The sequence below is a fragment of the Gobio gobio genome, assembly GCF_949357685.1.
Source record: "Gobio gobio genome assembly, chromosome: 15".
Classification (NCBI taxonomy): domain Eukaryota; kingdom Metazoa; phylum Chordata; class Actinopteri; order Cypriniformes; family Gobionidae; genus Gobio; species Gobio gobio.
In genome coordinates, this window is record NC_137108.1 from 24,643,413 (window position 1) to 24,661,837 (window position 18,425).

Here is an 18,425-nt window from a genome sequence, read left to right on the forward strand (position 1 = left end):
TAACCGCTAGAGCGCCAAAAGTTACGGACTGCAGCTTTAAAATATTAACATTCTGTCATCATTTCCTCACTCTCATTTTGTTTTAAATCTGTATGACTTTATTCTGTGGAACAGATATATTTTGAATATCATGTTTCAACTGTTTCGGTACATACAATGAAAGTCAAAGGTGGACAAAACAACATTGGAACAAGCTGACTTTGAACAAAAAAAACCCTGAGAAAATTTGAAAATGCTTTTGTGTTTCCACAGAAGAAAGTCATACAGGTTTGGAACAATGTGCGGTGAGTAAATTAACTTTTTTTTTCAGTCGACTTCAATAAATCTCTTACAATCTGTTTTGATGTTACATGGAATCTACTGTAATTGGCTTTGTAGATTGATTTCCTGTACAGCAGCAACTCACAAAATGTGATATAAAAAAGACAAACCACAAAATACACGACCACGACAATGTAACTAAAAAAAATACCTCGTCATCCCTTTATTCTTAAAAATCACATGAAGCATCTAATAGCTTGAACTATCAAAGCCTTCCAAAAATGTCCGAACTCGAACGATCTCACATTATTGTTGCATTCCAAAAATATAAAATATACATTTAAAATACACGTCTATGATATCACCCAATCACACTCCAGTGAGGAGGGTAAGGGCCAGATTTACTTGTGCCAGCGCAAACCCTTTTATAGCTTTAAAAACCTACTGTAAAGATTTTCTAAAGAGGTGCAGTGAAAAGGTGTGGACAGTTATTTTTGCAGCTGACCTTATTGTATATGCATTTGTAGGAGTTTCCCCTTTCAGACTCAACTTTTGGTAGGGGAATATTGAAATGAATCAAGCAAGATGATTTACTAAGGTTTGTGCTCTATGTACTAGTATTTGCGACATTATTTAAAGGCCAAACCAGCATAGCTGAATCTGAAATGGCCCCTATACCCACAAATAGGGGATTATTTGAGGGGACAGCCATTTGTAGTGGTGTCCGAAACCATAGTGGATGTTATCGAGTGCACTCATTCAATCCCACATTGCACCCTCACAATAATTTGCCTTGTTTAGTAAATCTGGCCCTTAGTACCGTACTTACTCTTTTTTTCTTTTGAGTTATAAAGGAGACGTCTGTTTCTTTGAACATCTATTTATTTGTATACTGAGAGATACAGATAAATGATCAGTATAACGTCTTTCTCTGATACGTAAATCAGCAAAACAAAGTAACGCAATAAGAAGAGTTTATAACCATATTTCTTTATTTATCCTTTTGTTTTACAATTTCATTTCCTGTTACTGGCTTTGTTTCTTCCAATGATGCTTTTGCTCTTTATTCTGATGGTAGAGTCTTTGGACAATATACAACAAAGACCAGCGTGCAGGAGAAGATCACCGTTGATGGCCTCCCAGTCCCACCTTACAGCCTTAAAGTGATTGAGGAAAGAACTATAAAGTGACGGGAGGAGGAATGAAGGGGAGGAATGTAAGTGGCAAATCAAATAATAATCGTAATAATAATAATACAAGTGTACAACTATCAGAAAGATGTTTGGAGTGTCTTACAACAAAGGCCTATGTAATTTCTTCCTGGTAAGAAATAAAACATTGTGAATACCAATATAAAGAGCATAAGAGAAAAATGTTTTAAAAAAGGTAGTGGAAGTGCCTCTAGGAGCGAGGGAAGAGGGGGAGATGAACTCATCCCTCTGTTTCTGCTAAAGAAAGAGTATATTAATAGGAATACAGTATATATAGGTTATAAGGATCAGATCCACAAGAACAACAAAGCATTAATAAGAACAGTAATAATGAGAGATTTTATAACATAATGACCTGTAGCATTACGTGTTGAAAAATCAAGTTTCTTCTCTAAAAAGTTAATAAAATTCTTATGGTAAATTCTTAAGAATATATTCCCAACATTCTCATTGCTCTGTGCTTCACCAGCTCATGAAAAGTTGAATAAAAAAGGCAGGGAAAGAAATGTTTAAATATGTGGAATCTCTTAATATATGGAAAAAACATAAAATCAATGGCAATAATGTGCCCGTTGACTTCCCTTCCATGACCTTTTCCTTCATGGCTGGCCAATCAGAGGCTTTGGAATGACTCCAGTTTGATTGACAACCACTAGGACGAAAGGTTTCTGAATGGCAGCGCACAGTTCAGAGTCCCTCACCGAAGGTTTTCAGTGCCTTAACAAAGCTCTCCGTGAAAAGTCTTCAAAAATTAAAACACCACAGAAGAAAAAAAAAAACTAAAAATATCAAAAATAAAAGTCAAACAAGTCTTCATTATCACTCAGCCAATGGAGGCCCGCCTCTCAATGACCGACAGTAACCCATGAACCAATAATAAAAAATAAAAAACACCTGTGGCCAAGCTACAGCCAATCAGGCCATACGAACACAACTCAGTCTGAAAATGGATTGGGTGCCCTCGTACATCCCGCCTTTCTAGAGACATCAGCAGCACTGTGACTTCACTGGTGTACAGGACAGGCCCACTAGTTTCAAAGTCCAAAGGAAGCCTAATGACTAGGATAATGCTGTAAATTCAAGAGTGTCTGTGTTTATGTAGGCAAGTGTCTGCGTGTGTCGAATGTAAAGTTTTCATAATGTCACGTAAAATACTGAAAAGTTTCAAAACCCCAAAGCGTTTCGAGGCGTCTCCCCTCATCTTCTCCATACACATGAAAATTTTGCTCTTGCTTCTTCTCTCTATGTCCTTCGGAGGCGGTCATAGCAGAGACAAGACAACAAATGTAGATCATGCAGACGTTGAGGGGAGACATCTGGTCTTCAAGCCACCCGTCTGCCCGTCAACCTCATCTGGTGGAGTCCTGTGAATCGCCAGCGTTTCTGGGCTCCTCCGGGCTGTTCTGCTCGCCCTCTCGCTCAGCATCTTTTTCCTGGAGGTCTGCCCCCACAGACATGTCGCTGGCCATCACCCCAGAAGGTCCCGGTAATGACGAAAGATCTGGAATGCCGGCTGTTTCCGACGGAGCTGCCGTTTGCATGATCTTTTGCCGGACCTCACGGATCTTGAGCTGTAAGCACACCTTAGTGGGGAAGATATCAGCGTATCGGGCCTGGAACGCAGCAGTAGCTTGAGCTATTGATCGACAGAGAGAGGGGGAGAGAAAAACAGCATTAGACAGAGACAGGACTGAACAGGAGAGGTTAAATACTATTGGACTAATGCAGAGATTTTCAATCCCAGGGATGTCCAACTCAGGCCAACATAAAGAGGAGCTAAAAGTTTAGTTCTGTCTCTCACACAAAGCCATTGTAATGCTTCAGAAGATTTATAATGTTCATGGTGCATGGACCACTTTTATGGTGATTTTGCCTCTTTTTTATGCTTCATTGTAATTTTTTGTAATTGCATGGAAATTAGTAATTAGCATAGCATTCATAAAAAGTCTTAAATTAACATAAAGAGTTATGAAAATGGGATGCGTGTCAGATCCATGTCATGTGTGTCAGGTCTTAAAGGGGTAGTTCACCCAAAAATGAAAATTAGCCCATGATTTACTCACCCTCAAGTCATCGAGGTGTATATGACATTCTTTCAGACGAATAAAATCGGAGTTATATTAAAAATGTTCTGGCTAATCCAAGCATTATAATGGCAGTAATAGTTGCTCGGTTTTTGAAGTCCATAAAAATTTTCCATTAGTCCATAAAAATAGTCAATTTTTTTCGATGGCTCTGCATCAGCCATCCCCGCACCATCACTTGCGAATAAGGTGAAAATACATGGAAAAAAATCCCGGCGCGATCATAGATATAGATAGATTCCTCATTAGTGCCTGCGCGGATCGGTCGAATGAGGCATCTACGTATATATATATCTTTGATCGCGCCAGTATTTTTACCTTATTCGCCGGAAGTTATGGCGCTGGGAATACTAGATGACATTCGTCTGATAAGAGGTAAAAAAATAACATAAATACTGTTCGGTTTCTCGCAGAAACCGATCGTTTCGTGACTTAAGACATCGATGTGTGGCCGCCACGAGCCGCATGGTTTAATAAGGATTCGTATGTCTGTGTTTTTACTCATATTCTAAAATATCCCCATTGACATGCATTATATGACTATCACACTGCAACGGTTGGAGTTAAAAATCTTCATTTGTGTTCTACTGAAGAAACAAAGACACCTACATCTTGGATGCCCTGGGGGTAAGCAGATAAACATAAAAAAATCGGTTTTGGGTGAACTATCCCTTTAAAGAGACAGCAGCCTAATAAACTGTCTGCTGTCTGTCATTAATGTAGATCAAAAGAACAAAAGAAAAAGAAAATCACTCACTGCTCTTGACAATCACTTTTATAGCTTAAATTATAAATTAAATATAGATTAATTTTTATTAATGCAGTGAAATGTTTGACAACTTTATTCAATTTCTGTATATTTTCTACCAGTTAGATCAAATATTTAAAATATACTGTCTTTATGTTGTTTCTACATTAATTTGGAGATTTCATGTGAAATTAGAATATACAAATATATAATAAACTTTATAAAAAAACTTTTGCGATTAATTAAAAGGTGTAATTAGCTAGTTATTTTCTTTTAATAATAAATTGACAGATATATACTCTTGTGACTCTTGAAGGACCAGCACCACATCCTCTAGTACCACTGTTTGAAGAATTCATCTTCCAGAATCTGGCAGTACGTTTTGGGAGTTCATTTTTAGTCCATCTCTGCAAAACGGACTTCAGGATGGACTAAAATGAACTCCCAAAACGTACTGCCAGATTCTGGAAGATGAATTCTTCAAACAGTGGTACTAGAGGATGTGGTGCTGGTCCTTCAAGAGTCATTCTCAACCTATCTGTCCATAAAGCCTATAAAAAAACCTTCTTCATGTATTTTACAACACTTCAGCTTGTGATTCTTATCTAGTGGGGGTCATTTTTTAGGATTCTTTACCTAACTGAAGTCTCTGAGATCCTGACACCTTGCACTTCTGGAGACTCCAGGTAGGTTGCAGCTTTGGAAAATGGTGGCGCTGGAGACTAAAGGGTTCCTGATGGTTTCACCCTTAATTCTTCACCTTAATTCTTAATTATTTTGCGGTTAATAGGTGTCTTTTCTTCACCACCTGTTTTTGTCAGATCCTGCTGACCCAACGAGCATTTCACTGTCCAATGGTCACGCCTTAACTGCAATGTCTAGTATTGCATTAGTATTGCATCCTTCTCATGGGCATTTAATACTTTTTGACTTTTCAGTCTGAGTTAAATCTCTTTTTTGGCTCAATTTATCTGTAAAAGAAAACATGCCTAATAATTCTGCACACCTGAATATAAGGTGATTTTCATTTCCAGCCTTCATGAACAATTATGTATCACTTATACATTATTAAATACTAAATCAATAGTAGTTATTAGGATTACTGTGTATACTCCCTGTATATATTTTTTAATTGGACATTTTTTATTATTATACTTTTAATATTACATTCTATTTTTAAAGAAAATTTCATATTTTTAATGAATCTGTCCAGGGACCCCTTGGATGAAAACTGTGGGTCAAATGAATAATGTTATTTCCATGACATTAGATTAGTGCTGTGAATGATTGGTATTTCATTTCACTTATGAGCTGTATGTGTGCAGTCTGTGAGCTGTGTGGGTGGTACTCTATACAAGTGTGTGCATTACCTGAAGGGAAGAAGCCATGCTCCTGGAATAGCTGCATGACAAGAGCTCTCCTCTGATCAAGAGTTCGCCTGAGAGAGGAGTAGGGCACCTTATCAAACTCCAGCTCCCCCAGTATATCCTCTCCATCTTTACCAGGGAGAGAGAGAGACGGATAATTATAATGCAGTTGAATCAGTGTAACATGGGTTGCAGAATCATGAAGGTTTTGTTTTACCTGGAGTGTTACCTGGAGTGTTACCTGGCCTATCAAAGGTGAAAATGTCCCCCTCGCACTTTGCAGCACTTTTAGGTGTGCTGGGCTCTGAACTGCAGCTAGATCTGCGGCGGCTTTTCCTTTTTGGAGAGATAGGATCTTCCGTGGACGAGTCCAGGTCTGCATACAGAAGTGGGATTGAGGGCTAGATGATTTTTGATTTGATATACAAGAATACATTTACTGACCCAGCACCCATCTAATTGATCAGTCTGTGGAGAGGTCTGAATGTTAGTCTCACCGGTGGAGTTTTTCCTCTTTCTGCGGTAGCTACCTAGTATGGCTCGTGGGGAGGTGGCCAGACTCTGAAGGGTTGGAGAGGGCAGCACCTCCTCTGGACGGAACTCTGGCAGCTCTGCGAAACGCTCCTCAAAGTACACCTCAGACAGGACCCTGCACACATGACCAATCACAAGATTCTGACCAATCTGCACATGCAGTGGGGTCCAAAAGTCTGAGAATGCTGAAACATTTTAATTTCTTTATAATATAAATAGGAATGCAACAAATACATTTTTATATATAATATTATGATTGTGCACTATTTCCAAGTCACTAATCAAATTTGTGACTTATCATGTGAACTCCTTTGTACAAGAAGTACTACGAATCACTAAGAAATTCATTACATTTTTTATTTCTGAACACACTTTATTAAAACGTTTATAATGATAGCATAATTTCTTTCATAATGAACCGAAAATATTTTAATGTCTCTAACATTCTTGTTTTATGCATTGCTTTGGCAAAGTATCTGTCAAACAAACTAAAATCGCAAGTTAAATATGGCTTTGTGCCCTTACCAAATTGAAAAATAGTGCGATTTAATTAAATAAGTATATAGTCTGTTTGCGCTTTATGTTTCAAAGCGAAGTGCACACTTTGCTCATGCCATCCAGTGTTTTCTGTCAAACGAAAAGCTCAAGGATTTATCTCTTGCAAGTGTAGAAATTAGCACAATAGTAGCGTAATTTCCCTACTGTAGTGTCATATTAATTTTCGTTTATTTTACAGTGCATTTGCTTTACAATACTGTATATGGCTACATTACTGTCATGCCCCCTAGAGGTACTGAGGTCTCACAGTCGCACAAAATCCTGTGGGAAACGCTGTGTTGTTCAGCAACTTTTAATGAAATCCAGTCATTTCAATAGAAATCCACATGATTAGGATTTTCTTGAGAGGGCTAAAGATTTCCACACGCAGATTTTGCATCGGGTTCAAGTTGGTCACACAAATTTAATACGTTGACCAACAGAAAGCTGCTTGGTTTAAAAGTGACTTCATTTGACAAAGGACCTTTTTGTCTGAGAAAAAAATATTATCAATATGACTGCACCTTAAAGGGTTAGTTCACCCAAAAATGAAAATTCTGTCATTAATTACTCACCCTCACGTCGTTCGAGACCCGTAAGACCTCCGTTCATATTCGGAACACAAATGAAGATATTTTTGTTGAAAGCTGATGGCTGAGAAAGGCCTCCATTGGCATTCAGTACACTTATACTCCCAAGACGGATAAAAGGCACTCAAAACATCGTTACAAAGTCCATCTCACCACAGTGACTCTACAATAATCTTACGATGCGACGACAATAGTTTTTGTGCGCAAAAAAAATCAAAATAATACCTTTTTCCAACTTGTTACTGCCTTCCGTGTGTGCCTCCACGACGCATGCGCGAGAATATGACGCAGATCCGGCGTTCGGACAGATGACCCAGAAGTGATTTGTTTACAATCAGAGGAAGACGCGCGTATCTCAGCTGTTGGATTCTACATTGATCGTGCTTTAGGTCTCGGCGTAGTGCTCAAAATGGGGTTAGAGTGTGCATTTCATGGAATCCCGAGCCCCGGCGCTATGTCATATTCTCGCGCATGCGTCGTGGAGGCACACGCGGAAGGCAATAACAAGCTGGATAAAAGTGTTATTTTGATTTTTTTTTGCGCACAAAAACTATTGTCGTCGCATCGTAAGATTATTGTAGAGTCACTGTGGTGAGATGGACTTTGTAATGACATTTTAGTGCCTTTTATCGGTCTTGGGAGTATAAGTGTACTGAATGCCAATGGAGGCCTAACTGAAGCCTTTCTCAGCCATCAGCTTTCAACAAAAATATCTTCATTTGTGTTCCGAATATGAACGGAGGTCTTACGGGTCTCGAACGACATAAGGGTGAGTAATTAATGACAGAATTTTCATTTTTGGGTGAACTAACCCTTTAAGACTAAAATAAATGAGAACAAACATATGATGACTATAGTTACATTAAACTGGAAATAAATCAAATCAGTACCACTGATGCTATATTTCAGAAAAACATACTTGTCAACAGAATCAAATGGTCGTTTGAGTGGTGGAGGGCGGGCCTTGATTTTTTTAGGTGGCGCATCTTTATCAGCATGAGACTGAGGTGGGTTAGGATCTGATCCAGAGGGAGGAGGTAATGGAGAAGAAGGGTGGGAGTCCCTCCATTCGGCCTGAGTAGAGTAAAAAAATAGAATGAACGTTATAAGAAAATTATAATTTTTTTGCCTACTGTACATTTAGTGATATCTGATATTTAAAACCTAATATTTTGATATAATAAATAATATATAACTACTATTAATAATTCTGTTTATCACGTAGTTGACAGTCAAGTTAATGATCCTAACCTCCTTAGCGTTTGCTTCTTTGCCACGCCCACTATGGGTACCACTTTCCACTACAGAGTGGGTGGGGGCTTCTGTGGACCCCTCCTCTGGTGCAAGGGTTGCTGGGGAGCTCGTTTCAGCTGCCTTGTCGATCTCAAATGAGAACCGACCACCACTCTCTTTGTCCTTTTCTCGCTCTTTCTCTCTCTCCCTGTCCCTCTCCTTGTCTCGTTCTTTGCCTCTCCCTCCTCCATCATAACTGCCCACTGGGATGTTGGCCACTGTGGCTTTCACTTTCTGAGGAGGCCTTGCTGTGATCAGTTTGGGTGTCCCCGGAGCACTGCCTGTTGAAAGAGAAAAGAGGGACTGTGTGTAGTCTTAAAGTAATCGCCACTGGGCCACAACCCCACCATGAAAACAGAGTTTATGATGTTAAAGAGGACCTATAATGCTTTTTTACATTTGTTGCCGTTTGAGCATGAAAAAGATCTGCAAAGTTACAAAGTTATTATCTATATCAGTAAGCACTTTTTCTGAACTCTGTGAAATGCCTCGATTGAAGTCTTGGGTTTTCTTCCAAGAACACGCACATCACAATATTCATCATTTAAATAATTCCTGCCCAAGCCATTTGCAAAAAATGGGCGGGGCCTGGTTGAGTTGCTTTAGTAGAGTATTGGAACTCCCAGTTATGTTACAGGGTGAGACAATTCAGAAACATGCTCAAAGCGGTTAAACAAACACACTGGTCCAGCCGACCAATTACAGTGTAGTGCGCTTTTTATAGAAGGAGGGGCTTCACAGAAACCAGAACTATACAGAGCGTTACTGACTGGGTCAGGTGCTGCATCATTGCAAAATATGTGAAAAATAAGGTGCTTTTTGAACATTCAAGCATGAAAACCTATTCTAGTAGACCCAAAAAACAAAATCGAGACTTTTTAAAAGGGCATAATATGGCCTCTTAAAAGTGTATCATACCAGAATGAGAGGGTTGAGCGGGGCTTCCAGGCTGCAGTGGCACTGAAGTGCCCTGTGGAGGCACAACTGAGCTGCTACTGCCCTTACTCGGGACCTGAAACTGTAAGTGAGAGACCTTCTCTGTCTGTCTCTCAGAAGACTGGGTGTAGACCTGACTGTCCATGTGCTGCCGGTCAAGTGTTCTCTCCTGGTGCAACTGTCTCTCAGAATGTACAGACACGTTCCCCTGCCTATCCGAGGTTATAGAGGTCATGGAGTTTGTTGTGGTGTGTTTAGGAAGGATGTGTGAAGATAGGCTAGAGGAACTGGACACCGTGTAGACCACACTTGGTGACACCGTCGCCATAGACACCACCCCAGTTGCCAAGGTCACATTTGTAGGGGTGTAGATGGCGGTGATGGCAGGAGCGTGAGGGGCACTGGGAGACTGGGCTGGCGCCATCAGCGACGGCTGACCTGGGGAAACAGAAGACAATACACTTTACAAACGTTCAATATGCAAATTAACACAAAAAAGACATCACAAATAGTTTTTTTTAATTATTATTTTAGAATTGATCAGGATCAGACTCATGTGACACTGCCCTAAAATTCGCTAGACATAAAATGCATTCATTTATTAAATTATATTAATTAAAAGTCAACTGACCTGCAATCAGAGGCTGCACTAAAGTTTGTCCTGGATGAGCGATCGCTGCAAAGGTTGCTAGGGGTGATTGCACATAAGTAGATCCAGGTGTTGCTGAAGCTGTCTGAGAAGAGGAGCCTGTTGTTGTGGAAACTAGTGGCAAAGGAGAAGGAACCCCAGGAGTGGACTGTACATAAGTGATTCTGTGGGAGAAAAAGTAATATTCAAAGAAACCAGATTAGACAGCTTTTATAGAGAGAGCAGCATAGCAGGGTTATTCTCTAGTGCTGCAGCACTTCAGGAGTGTAGGAGTTGTTAAAATAAGAGTGGGGGAGATGTTTGTGCGTAAGCGGCTAGGTGAGTATAAGTATGCCTGTGAGAGTGTGCGATCTACCTTGTTGGTGGGGGCGGTAGCAGCACGGTCTGAGACGGGGTAGAGCCTGGGGCAACCACTGTAGCTGTTCCCATAGTAACAGAAAACGGGCTCCCAGGTTGCACTGGTCCCGTAGAGGGAAGTTGCGACTGGACGACAGGCATCGGAGCAATCTGAATAATCTAGATGGGAAGGAAATCATGCTGATTAACACAGGAAACACTTACAAATAATAATAATTATCACCTTTAATGAATGGTTCTATTGGCTATTCAGTGTCAATTTGTTATTTAATAATTTCCCATTTGAGATCTCACCTTGCTTCCTGCCTGTGCTCCATTCTGAACAGGAAGAGGAGGGGCTACCAAGGGAAACTGCTGAGAGGAGGCAGGAGCAGCCCTCACTGTTGCCATGGGAACCAGCATCTTGCCCTGCAAGACTGGTGACTGTGTATGCACTGCAGGAGGGGAAAAAAAAAAGAACAGTGTGTTTAAAATAATTGGGTCTAGTACAGACTGTCTTATCTGGCATAGCACAAAACTATGGAGAACAGTACATGTAAAACCCAAAGCTAACATGATGATACAATGTAATAATACAATGAAAAAGACAATAGGCACTTTCACACATACAGACTTCTGCTGAAAATCAACAGCATTGTTCAGTTTAGAGATCATGTGTGAACAGCTCCAGCAATTTCCTGGATTAAGACATTTTGACATTGTCAGTGCATCGGAATTAAATCCCTCCGATTATAATTCATAAAGCATGATTCTCGCACATACAAATTTTTCTAACTGCACATACTCATGCCCGGCTTGTATATATGCCTAGAATGTTTTTCGCTAATTAGCTTGTCCACAATACAGCAACACTAGCTCAGCTGTAGCGCACTGTTCTGTAAACTTTCTCCTCCAGCTCAGGCCAACTGGCTTTAAGGTGAAGTATGTAGGTTCCTGTGACACTACTGGCACCTATGCTCAAACTGATTTGTTTTTCGCCCGTATTTGTGTGCGTGTACGTGTACTCTATAGCCCTTCTTCCACCATCGGGCCAAAACGTTCTCGTTGCTTAACCGTTCCATTCCATGCCGTTTCATTTTCCACTGTGGGTCTGATAACAAAGCTCTTTGGAATGTAATACAAATGTGTCCGTCGTTGCCTTGAAAAAAAATAAACTTATTTTGCGTGCTTGACGTTAATAGCATTATACAAGTTGCTTCGGAACAGAAGTCCCAGAGCGTTTCAGATTATTAAAAAAAGCTAGTTTTAGAATTTTACTGCAATTTAACAGGTTTCATGTGTGAAAGTGGCTATTGTTTTCAAATGTAAAAGTACAGAGTGCTGCAGGGATGACGTAAAAACCCGGAAGGATAATTCACCAGTGGTTCCCTCAAAATTTTCCTATGAATGTTTATAACGTTTTTTTTTTAATTTATGAGTAATTTATGAGTCTGTGGTAAACATAACTTGATGATACTTGCACATTTTGCTCTAAAACGTAAATTACATGCACTCATATAAAAAGAACGTGAATTTTAAAGCTGTTATGATTATTTAAAAAAAAATGTATTTCTATATTTCTGACAACTATCTGAAAGACTGGCATGGTAATGGATACAGGAATGTTAATGTGTATTGGTGGAATGGATATGCTACGCTGCTGCTGCTGCAGAACAAGTACAGAGACTTGCTACTGCCAATACATTCACAGACATTGCTGTGAGCATGGGAGACCTGCTGCTGCACATGTAACATACATGAATTAACCCCCGTAGCAGTCTAGCAGATCTATACAGGTGCAGCTGGAGAAGGTGGAGGGATTTTGAAAGCGCGCTGCACTTTCTGCTAACAGCAATCAACCAGTATTTGAATGTTGAGCTGCAGCTCATTGGCTGCTGATGCAACAGCAACCAATCAACTGCGCTATGTAAATAATGATGTAATCGCTTCTAGCAAATGAGTTAAGGTATGCTGATAGAGTAGACCTGTGCCATCTAGAGTTTCATGCCAGAACTAGGTATGTATTTAGTAAGTAACTAGATAAGAACATTTGGGGTGTGAGTGTATGCAGTTCAGAACAAAATGTCAGTTGAAGAATGAAAAGTATTGTCAAGTTATGTTTACCACAGACCTTATTTTACTCATAAATTGAAAAGTCCCATTGGAATATCTCAAACGAACCACTGGCGAAATTAGTCTTCCAGGTTTTTGTGTCATCCCTCCTCCCCGTTCTAATAATAAGGCAATGTATTTAACACATATTACAGTTCTCACAATGTTTTATTAAATGTATGTATCCTCACCTCTGGCTCCAGGGCTAACCACTCCCACAGCAGGACTGGAGACGTACCCCGACTGCTTCCCGTTGGCCAGTGAGGCGTGAGTGGGCAAAGCTGTGGGTAGGGTGAATATACTGGTTGGCTGACTGGCTTGCTGAGGGGAGGGGCTCTTGGGATTGTTGGCAGAGAGGGTAGGGAGAATGTACTGGACCTGTGTTATCGGTTTTTGGCCTGATGAAGGCGCTAATGAGGCGGAGGGAAGAATGTGCGACTGCAGCATGGGCAGAGGCAGTGGACCATTACTATGAGTAAGCGGGGCCGATGCCGGGGAGGCTGGGTTTTGTGGAGGTGTGACAAGCTGTACAGTGGGCGGAGCCTGGAATGTGCCTCCCAAAACTAGATTGGTCACCAGCCCCCCTTGACCTGCAGATGCACTAACAGGATTGGGCGATGATGAGGAATAGTACCCACCCCCTCCGGCTGAAGCTGTTGCCGCGTTTCCTGTGGCACCAGGGCCGATGAGAAACTGTGTATGGGGCGGAGCGGTTTTCCTGTCATGTGGGGACTTGCTGGCGATCGGCACTGGTGTACTGACCACAGGACGCACCACATTAGTGACGACAGTGGACGCCACTCTCACCGCTCCTAAAACTGACGACAGTCCCCCGCCAGAGCTGACCAGGATGGACTGACCTGAAGAGGACTGGGAGACACCTCCTTCACCTTCTCTTCGCTCTCCATCACCTCCATCCATTGTTCGTTTTCTTTTTGAGGAAGTTTCGCTAAAGCGTCTAGAAGAGGGGTAGGAGGAGAGAGACACGCTCCTACCATGACCAGGGCCGTAAGACGAGGAGCAAATCACTGGAGCAAAAACTCTCTGATGAAAAAGAATCAGAGAAAAGTGGCACATGCAAAAATAAGAACATAAATTTGCAGGCAGCAGGCAAATGCACTGACACAGATCCTTTACCAGTTAATACAAATATGATATAATAGCCTTCTGTAAACCTCATTAATAATTAACTTTGGAAAAAAGCTTAAGGACAAGCAATTTTCTAGTTTTACACAGAGCAAAGTGTTCTACAATTCATACTATTTTTTAGTATAGCATACTGTTTTCATCTTAAAGGGATAGTTCACCAAAACGCTGCCATTATTTACTCACTGTAAATATTTACTTAAGGCCTGTTCACAACCAAGACAACAATTGAGTGTGATTAACATTTTAATTTGAATAAACGGCTGTTAATGCATCTGTTCAGATCAACACCAACATTTGCTTAGTCAACGCAGCTGATTTTTTGTTCTAATCTCAATTGAAACCAAAAATACTGTTTGACATCATGTCAGAAACAAAAAGATTTTTACAGAAACACTGAATGATCAACGTCTCAAGCCCCACGCGCCTTAAGTTCTGTTAAAATGACAAATATGCATACATTTTCATTCATTCACAATCACGTTCTAGTTCGAATTACATAAGTTCTATCATGAAACAAATGCTTTATTGGCTGATGATAAATGTGTCATTGTTTTGCTTTCAGATCAGTCTGTGATCAGTCCAATTTAGTCTGGCGAGTAAACAAAAAAATGTTCTAGCCAAAGGCAATTCTATAGCCAAGGTATGCGTAGAGGGTTGCACTGAATCTTTCTTCTTCAGACTGTTGACTTAGAAGTTGAATAGAAGTTCCTGGCCACAGAAAAGCACATCTTTAGCGAACGGCATCACAAGCTGCTATTGTGAACGTGCCGCTCCGCTTCCACCAAGAAGACGTACAAGAAGCTGAGCTTGTGAGGCACAAAAAAAAAATCACTGCAGTCACTGAAATATTAAAATTAAAGGTTATGTTCTAATCTATTACTCTCTTTGAATAGGTGTGTTCCTATTAAAAAAAGTTTAATAGGAACACTTTTTTTTAAAGGGGGGCATGACCAAAAAAGTTTGAGAACCACCGGCTTAAAATGAAGCACAAAAGTCGTACAGACTATAATACTTTTTTTGTTTTTTTGTAATTTAGTTTAACAGTAAAAATCATCCTCCACTTTCACTGTATGGAAAAGCAGTTTTTCCCTAATTGTTTTCAGCAATATGAGGGTGAGTAAAAGATGACAAAATGTTGTTTTTAGGTGAACTATCCCTTTAAGGAGCACATTTTTGTACAAATGAATACAGACAGATATGAAATATGAGATGATACCTTGCGTTCTCCTTCATCTCCAGATCCATTTTCACTGTCACTGTCTGTCACCCTCTCCTTACACTTCAGGTCAATGGAGCTACCTGGATATGAGTCCTCTGTATAAGACATGACACAATAACAAACAATAACGATTACAACAGAATGACACAATTGCTAATAAATTATTAAAAACATGTACACCATCTGCACTTACGAACGTATTTTTAAGACCCTTATGTATTCAAGGACCTGAGAAAGTGTCTCAGAAAATGAATTATGACTCACCAATGACATCATCATCCCCCTCTTCTTCACAGATGACCATACGCTCGTCATCACTTGTCATGTCCTCACTTACCCCCCTCTGTGTCTGAGTGCGAGCCCCCCGCCCTGTAACCTGACCACCATCACCACACATCTAAAAATACAGGAAGAGTTAGTTGAGTATAAATCTCTAAAAATGTGTCACTTGCGTAAGTGTGCATCTAATACCTGTGCGAGCTCAGCGAGTGCCTGTGGATTGCCTCTCTCGCTCCTCTCCAGATTGTGCATGGCACTCTGAGAGAAGGCACGAGGACGGGGCAATTGACCATGTCCCTCACCTCCGCCTCGCTCTGACACACTCACCATGCCAGGCCCCACACCTTTGAGCTCCATCCCCATTGACACAGATGGAGGTTCTGAAATAGAAGAATTGGATATATATTTTGTGCATTCTTAAAGGGTTAGTTCACCCAAAAATGAAAATTCTGTCATTAATTACTCACCCTCATGTCGTTGGACACCCGTAAGACCTCCGTTCATATTCGGAACACAAATGAAGATATTTTAGTTGAAAGCTGATGGCTGAGAAAGGCTTCAATCAGGCCTCCATTGGCATTCAGTACATTGACACTTCCAAGATCCATGAAAGGCACTTAAAACGTCGTTACAAAGTCTATCTCACCACAGTGGCTCTACAATAATCTTACGATGCGACGACAATAGTTTTTGTGCACAAAAAAAAATCAAACTAACACCTTTATCCAACTTGTTCTCGACTTCCGTGTGTGCCTCCACGACGCATGCGCGAGAATATGACGCAGATCCGGCGTTCGGACATATGACCCAGAAGCGATTTGTTTACGAGCAGAGGAAGACGCGCGTATCTCAGCTGTTGGATTCTACATTGATCGTGCTTTAGGTCTCGGCGTAGTGCTCAAAATGGGGCTTAAGTGTGTATTTCATCGATTCCCGAACACCGGCGCTACGTCATATTCTCGCGCATGCGTCGTGGAGGCATACACGGAAGTCGAGAACAAGTTGGATAAAGGTGTTATTTTGATTTTTTTTTTGCGCACAAAAACTATTGTCGTCGCATTGTATGATTATTGTAGAGCCACTGTGGTGAGATAGACTTTGTAACGATGTTTTAAGTGCCTTTCATGGATCTTGGAAGTGTCAATGTACTGAATGCCAATGGAGGCCTGATTGAAGCCTTTCTCAGCCATCAGCTTTCAACTAAAATATCTTCATTTGTGTTCCGAATATGAACGGAGGTCTTACGGGTGTCCAACGACATGAGGGTGAGTAATTAATGACAGAATTTTCATTTTTGGGTGAACTAACCCTTTAATGGAAAACAGGCCACAACAAAAGTGCAACAGTGCCGTCCCCTTTTTCAGCGGTCTTGGATCTAGAAGAATTTTTCCCATAGGGATTTTAGAAAATATCTTTGTTAAAGCCTAGTAAGCCATGAACTAAACCAAATAGCTATGAGGTGAACTACAACGTTACAAACTTTGGCACGCTTAACGGCTTTAATGAGGGAAATAACTAAAATCCCATGAAGAATTGCGCATGTCAATCACAAATCAAATAAAACACTATGGAGAAATATAAAACTATTCATTTAAAGTGCCCCGATTATGCTTTTTCAGATATTACCTTTCATGCAGTGTGTAATGTGTTAAAGGTCTGCAAAGCTTTAAAGATCAAAGTACACGATAAGAAAGTTGTCTCCCAAAAGAAAGAATCGATTCTGAACTGCCAAAACGAGTCTTACTTCCATAACTTTCCCACCTATGGTCTTCATTGGCCGCCCAAGAACCAAATCTACTTTCACCTGCCTCAAACACTGTTGCTGGTTTGTGCTGTGGACATGTCGAGAAAATGCCGTTTTCTATGCTGCAAAAGCATATTCTCTTTGTAAACACTTCCAAAGGATGAGGATGTGAAGAGTCAGTGGTGAAATTACCACAGCAATACAACAGCAGACGATTCTTTCTCAAATTTTTGGATTTGCAAAAGGCTCATCCATTTAAGATGGTACAGAACCCACTTTATTTGGTCCAAATGTGCTCCTCTGAATCCCAACCTGTAAGTGAATAATTATTGATGTCTATATTTTCTACCAGATGTTCAAAGCACGTAGTTTTGTGTTTTATATTGTGCATGTCTCCGGCTAACTGGCTGAAATAGTTCTGCTAATCTGCTGTGGGCAACTGTTACCTAAAACTGTGTCTATTAATGCAGATTGTATGTTGTTCTTACTATGAGTACTGATAAAGGTTGGAGCAAGATTTGTTTAACAAACTTTAATGTTAGATCAGTCATTCACATTAGAGTTCAACTAACTGAACTAACTCTATGCACCGTTATTGAAACAGTTAATAATAAAGTTCCCACATGTGCACTTCAATAAATTTGAAATATACACATCGGTTTGTTGATGGACATACTCTTGTTAATGCTTATGTAGAGGAATTAGAGTTGCAATATCTCAATGTACGTCAAACTGAGAAGCGCATCACTGAGAACATCCTGCTCAAGTCGTCCTTGCGATGGAGGTTCGGGTTGAATAACTAGTTCTTCTGATGTTTTATCATCGGACTTGCGCTCGGATTGATATGGTTAAATCAACGCCATCGTTGCTGTCTTTACAGTGTGTGCGATTGCGGAGCTTTAGAAAGCCTCTGGAGCTGAAATTCAGTTATGGTGATTGGTGTTTTGTTTCTGCTGTAAGCCATCACAACAGACTGAGCCATCTGACCAATCAGAGCAGAGCAGGTCCGTGGACAGGAGGAATTTAGAGAGACTGAATCATCCGATGAGTTGTTTTAGAGTCTTTGAGAAATGAGGTGATGTGCAATGTGTATTATGAGAACAATGAAAGTGTTTTTGACCTTTGATGCATGTAAAGCTGTCGTAGGAGACCTTCAAAACAAAATTAGGAACCTTTAAAATAGTATAATAGGGGCACTTTAAACTTTTAGGGAGACTGACTCTATGTCATTCGCAGTGCTTCATGGGAGTGGGCAGTCACTGAGAGCCCTTTTGGTGCATTTGCTCTACACAAATGTTCTTATTGGTGGAGACATTGTAGCACAATCATGGCTAATGTAGTTTTTCACCAGGTAAAAACTGATAAATATGATTATT

General features: G+C 40.4%; 1 protein-coding gene across 2 annotated transcripts in view; it reads right to left on the reverse strand.

Moving 5' to 3' along the window:
* Positions 1-1,132: 1,132 nt before the first annotated feature.
* Positions 1,133-18,425, reverse strand: part of cicb (capicua transcriptional repressor b) — a 42,817-nt gene continuing 25,524 nt past the window's right edge. For both annotated transcript variants that reach the window (XM_079837635.1, XM_079837636.1), the window contains 14 exons: positions 15,498-15,685; positions 15,291-15,423; positions 15,024-15,121; positions 12,850-13,702; positions 10,862-11,001; positions 10,566-10,726; positions 10,193-10,374; positions 9,544-9,999; positions 8,584-8,906; positions 8,252-8,406; positions 6,169-6,320; positions 5,889-6,047; positions 5,675-5,800; positions 1,133-3,108 (listed from right to left, as the gene is read on the reverse strand). In XM_079837635.1, the coding sequence (XP_079693761.1) occupies positions 2,822-3,108; positions 5,675-5,800; positions 5,889-6,047; positions 6,169-6,320; positions 8,252-8,406; positions 8,584-8,906; positions 9,544-9,999; positions 10,193-10,374; positions 10,566-10,726; positions 10,862-11,001; positions 12,850-13,702; positions 15,024-15,121; positions 15,291-15,423; positions 15,498-15,685 (3,413 nt within the window). In that variant the 3' untranslated portion in view covers positions 1,133-2,821. The remainder of the gene's footprint in view (positions 3,109-5,674; positions 5,801-5,888; positions 6,048-6,168; positions 6,321-8,251; positions 8,407-8,583; positions 8,907-9,543; positions 10,000-10,192; positions 10,375-10,565; positions 10,727-10,861; positions 11,002-12,849; positions 13,703-15,023; positions 15,122-15,290; positions 15,424-15,497; positions 15,686-18,425) is intronic.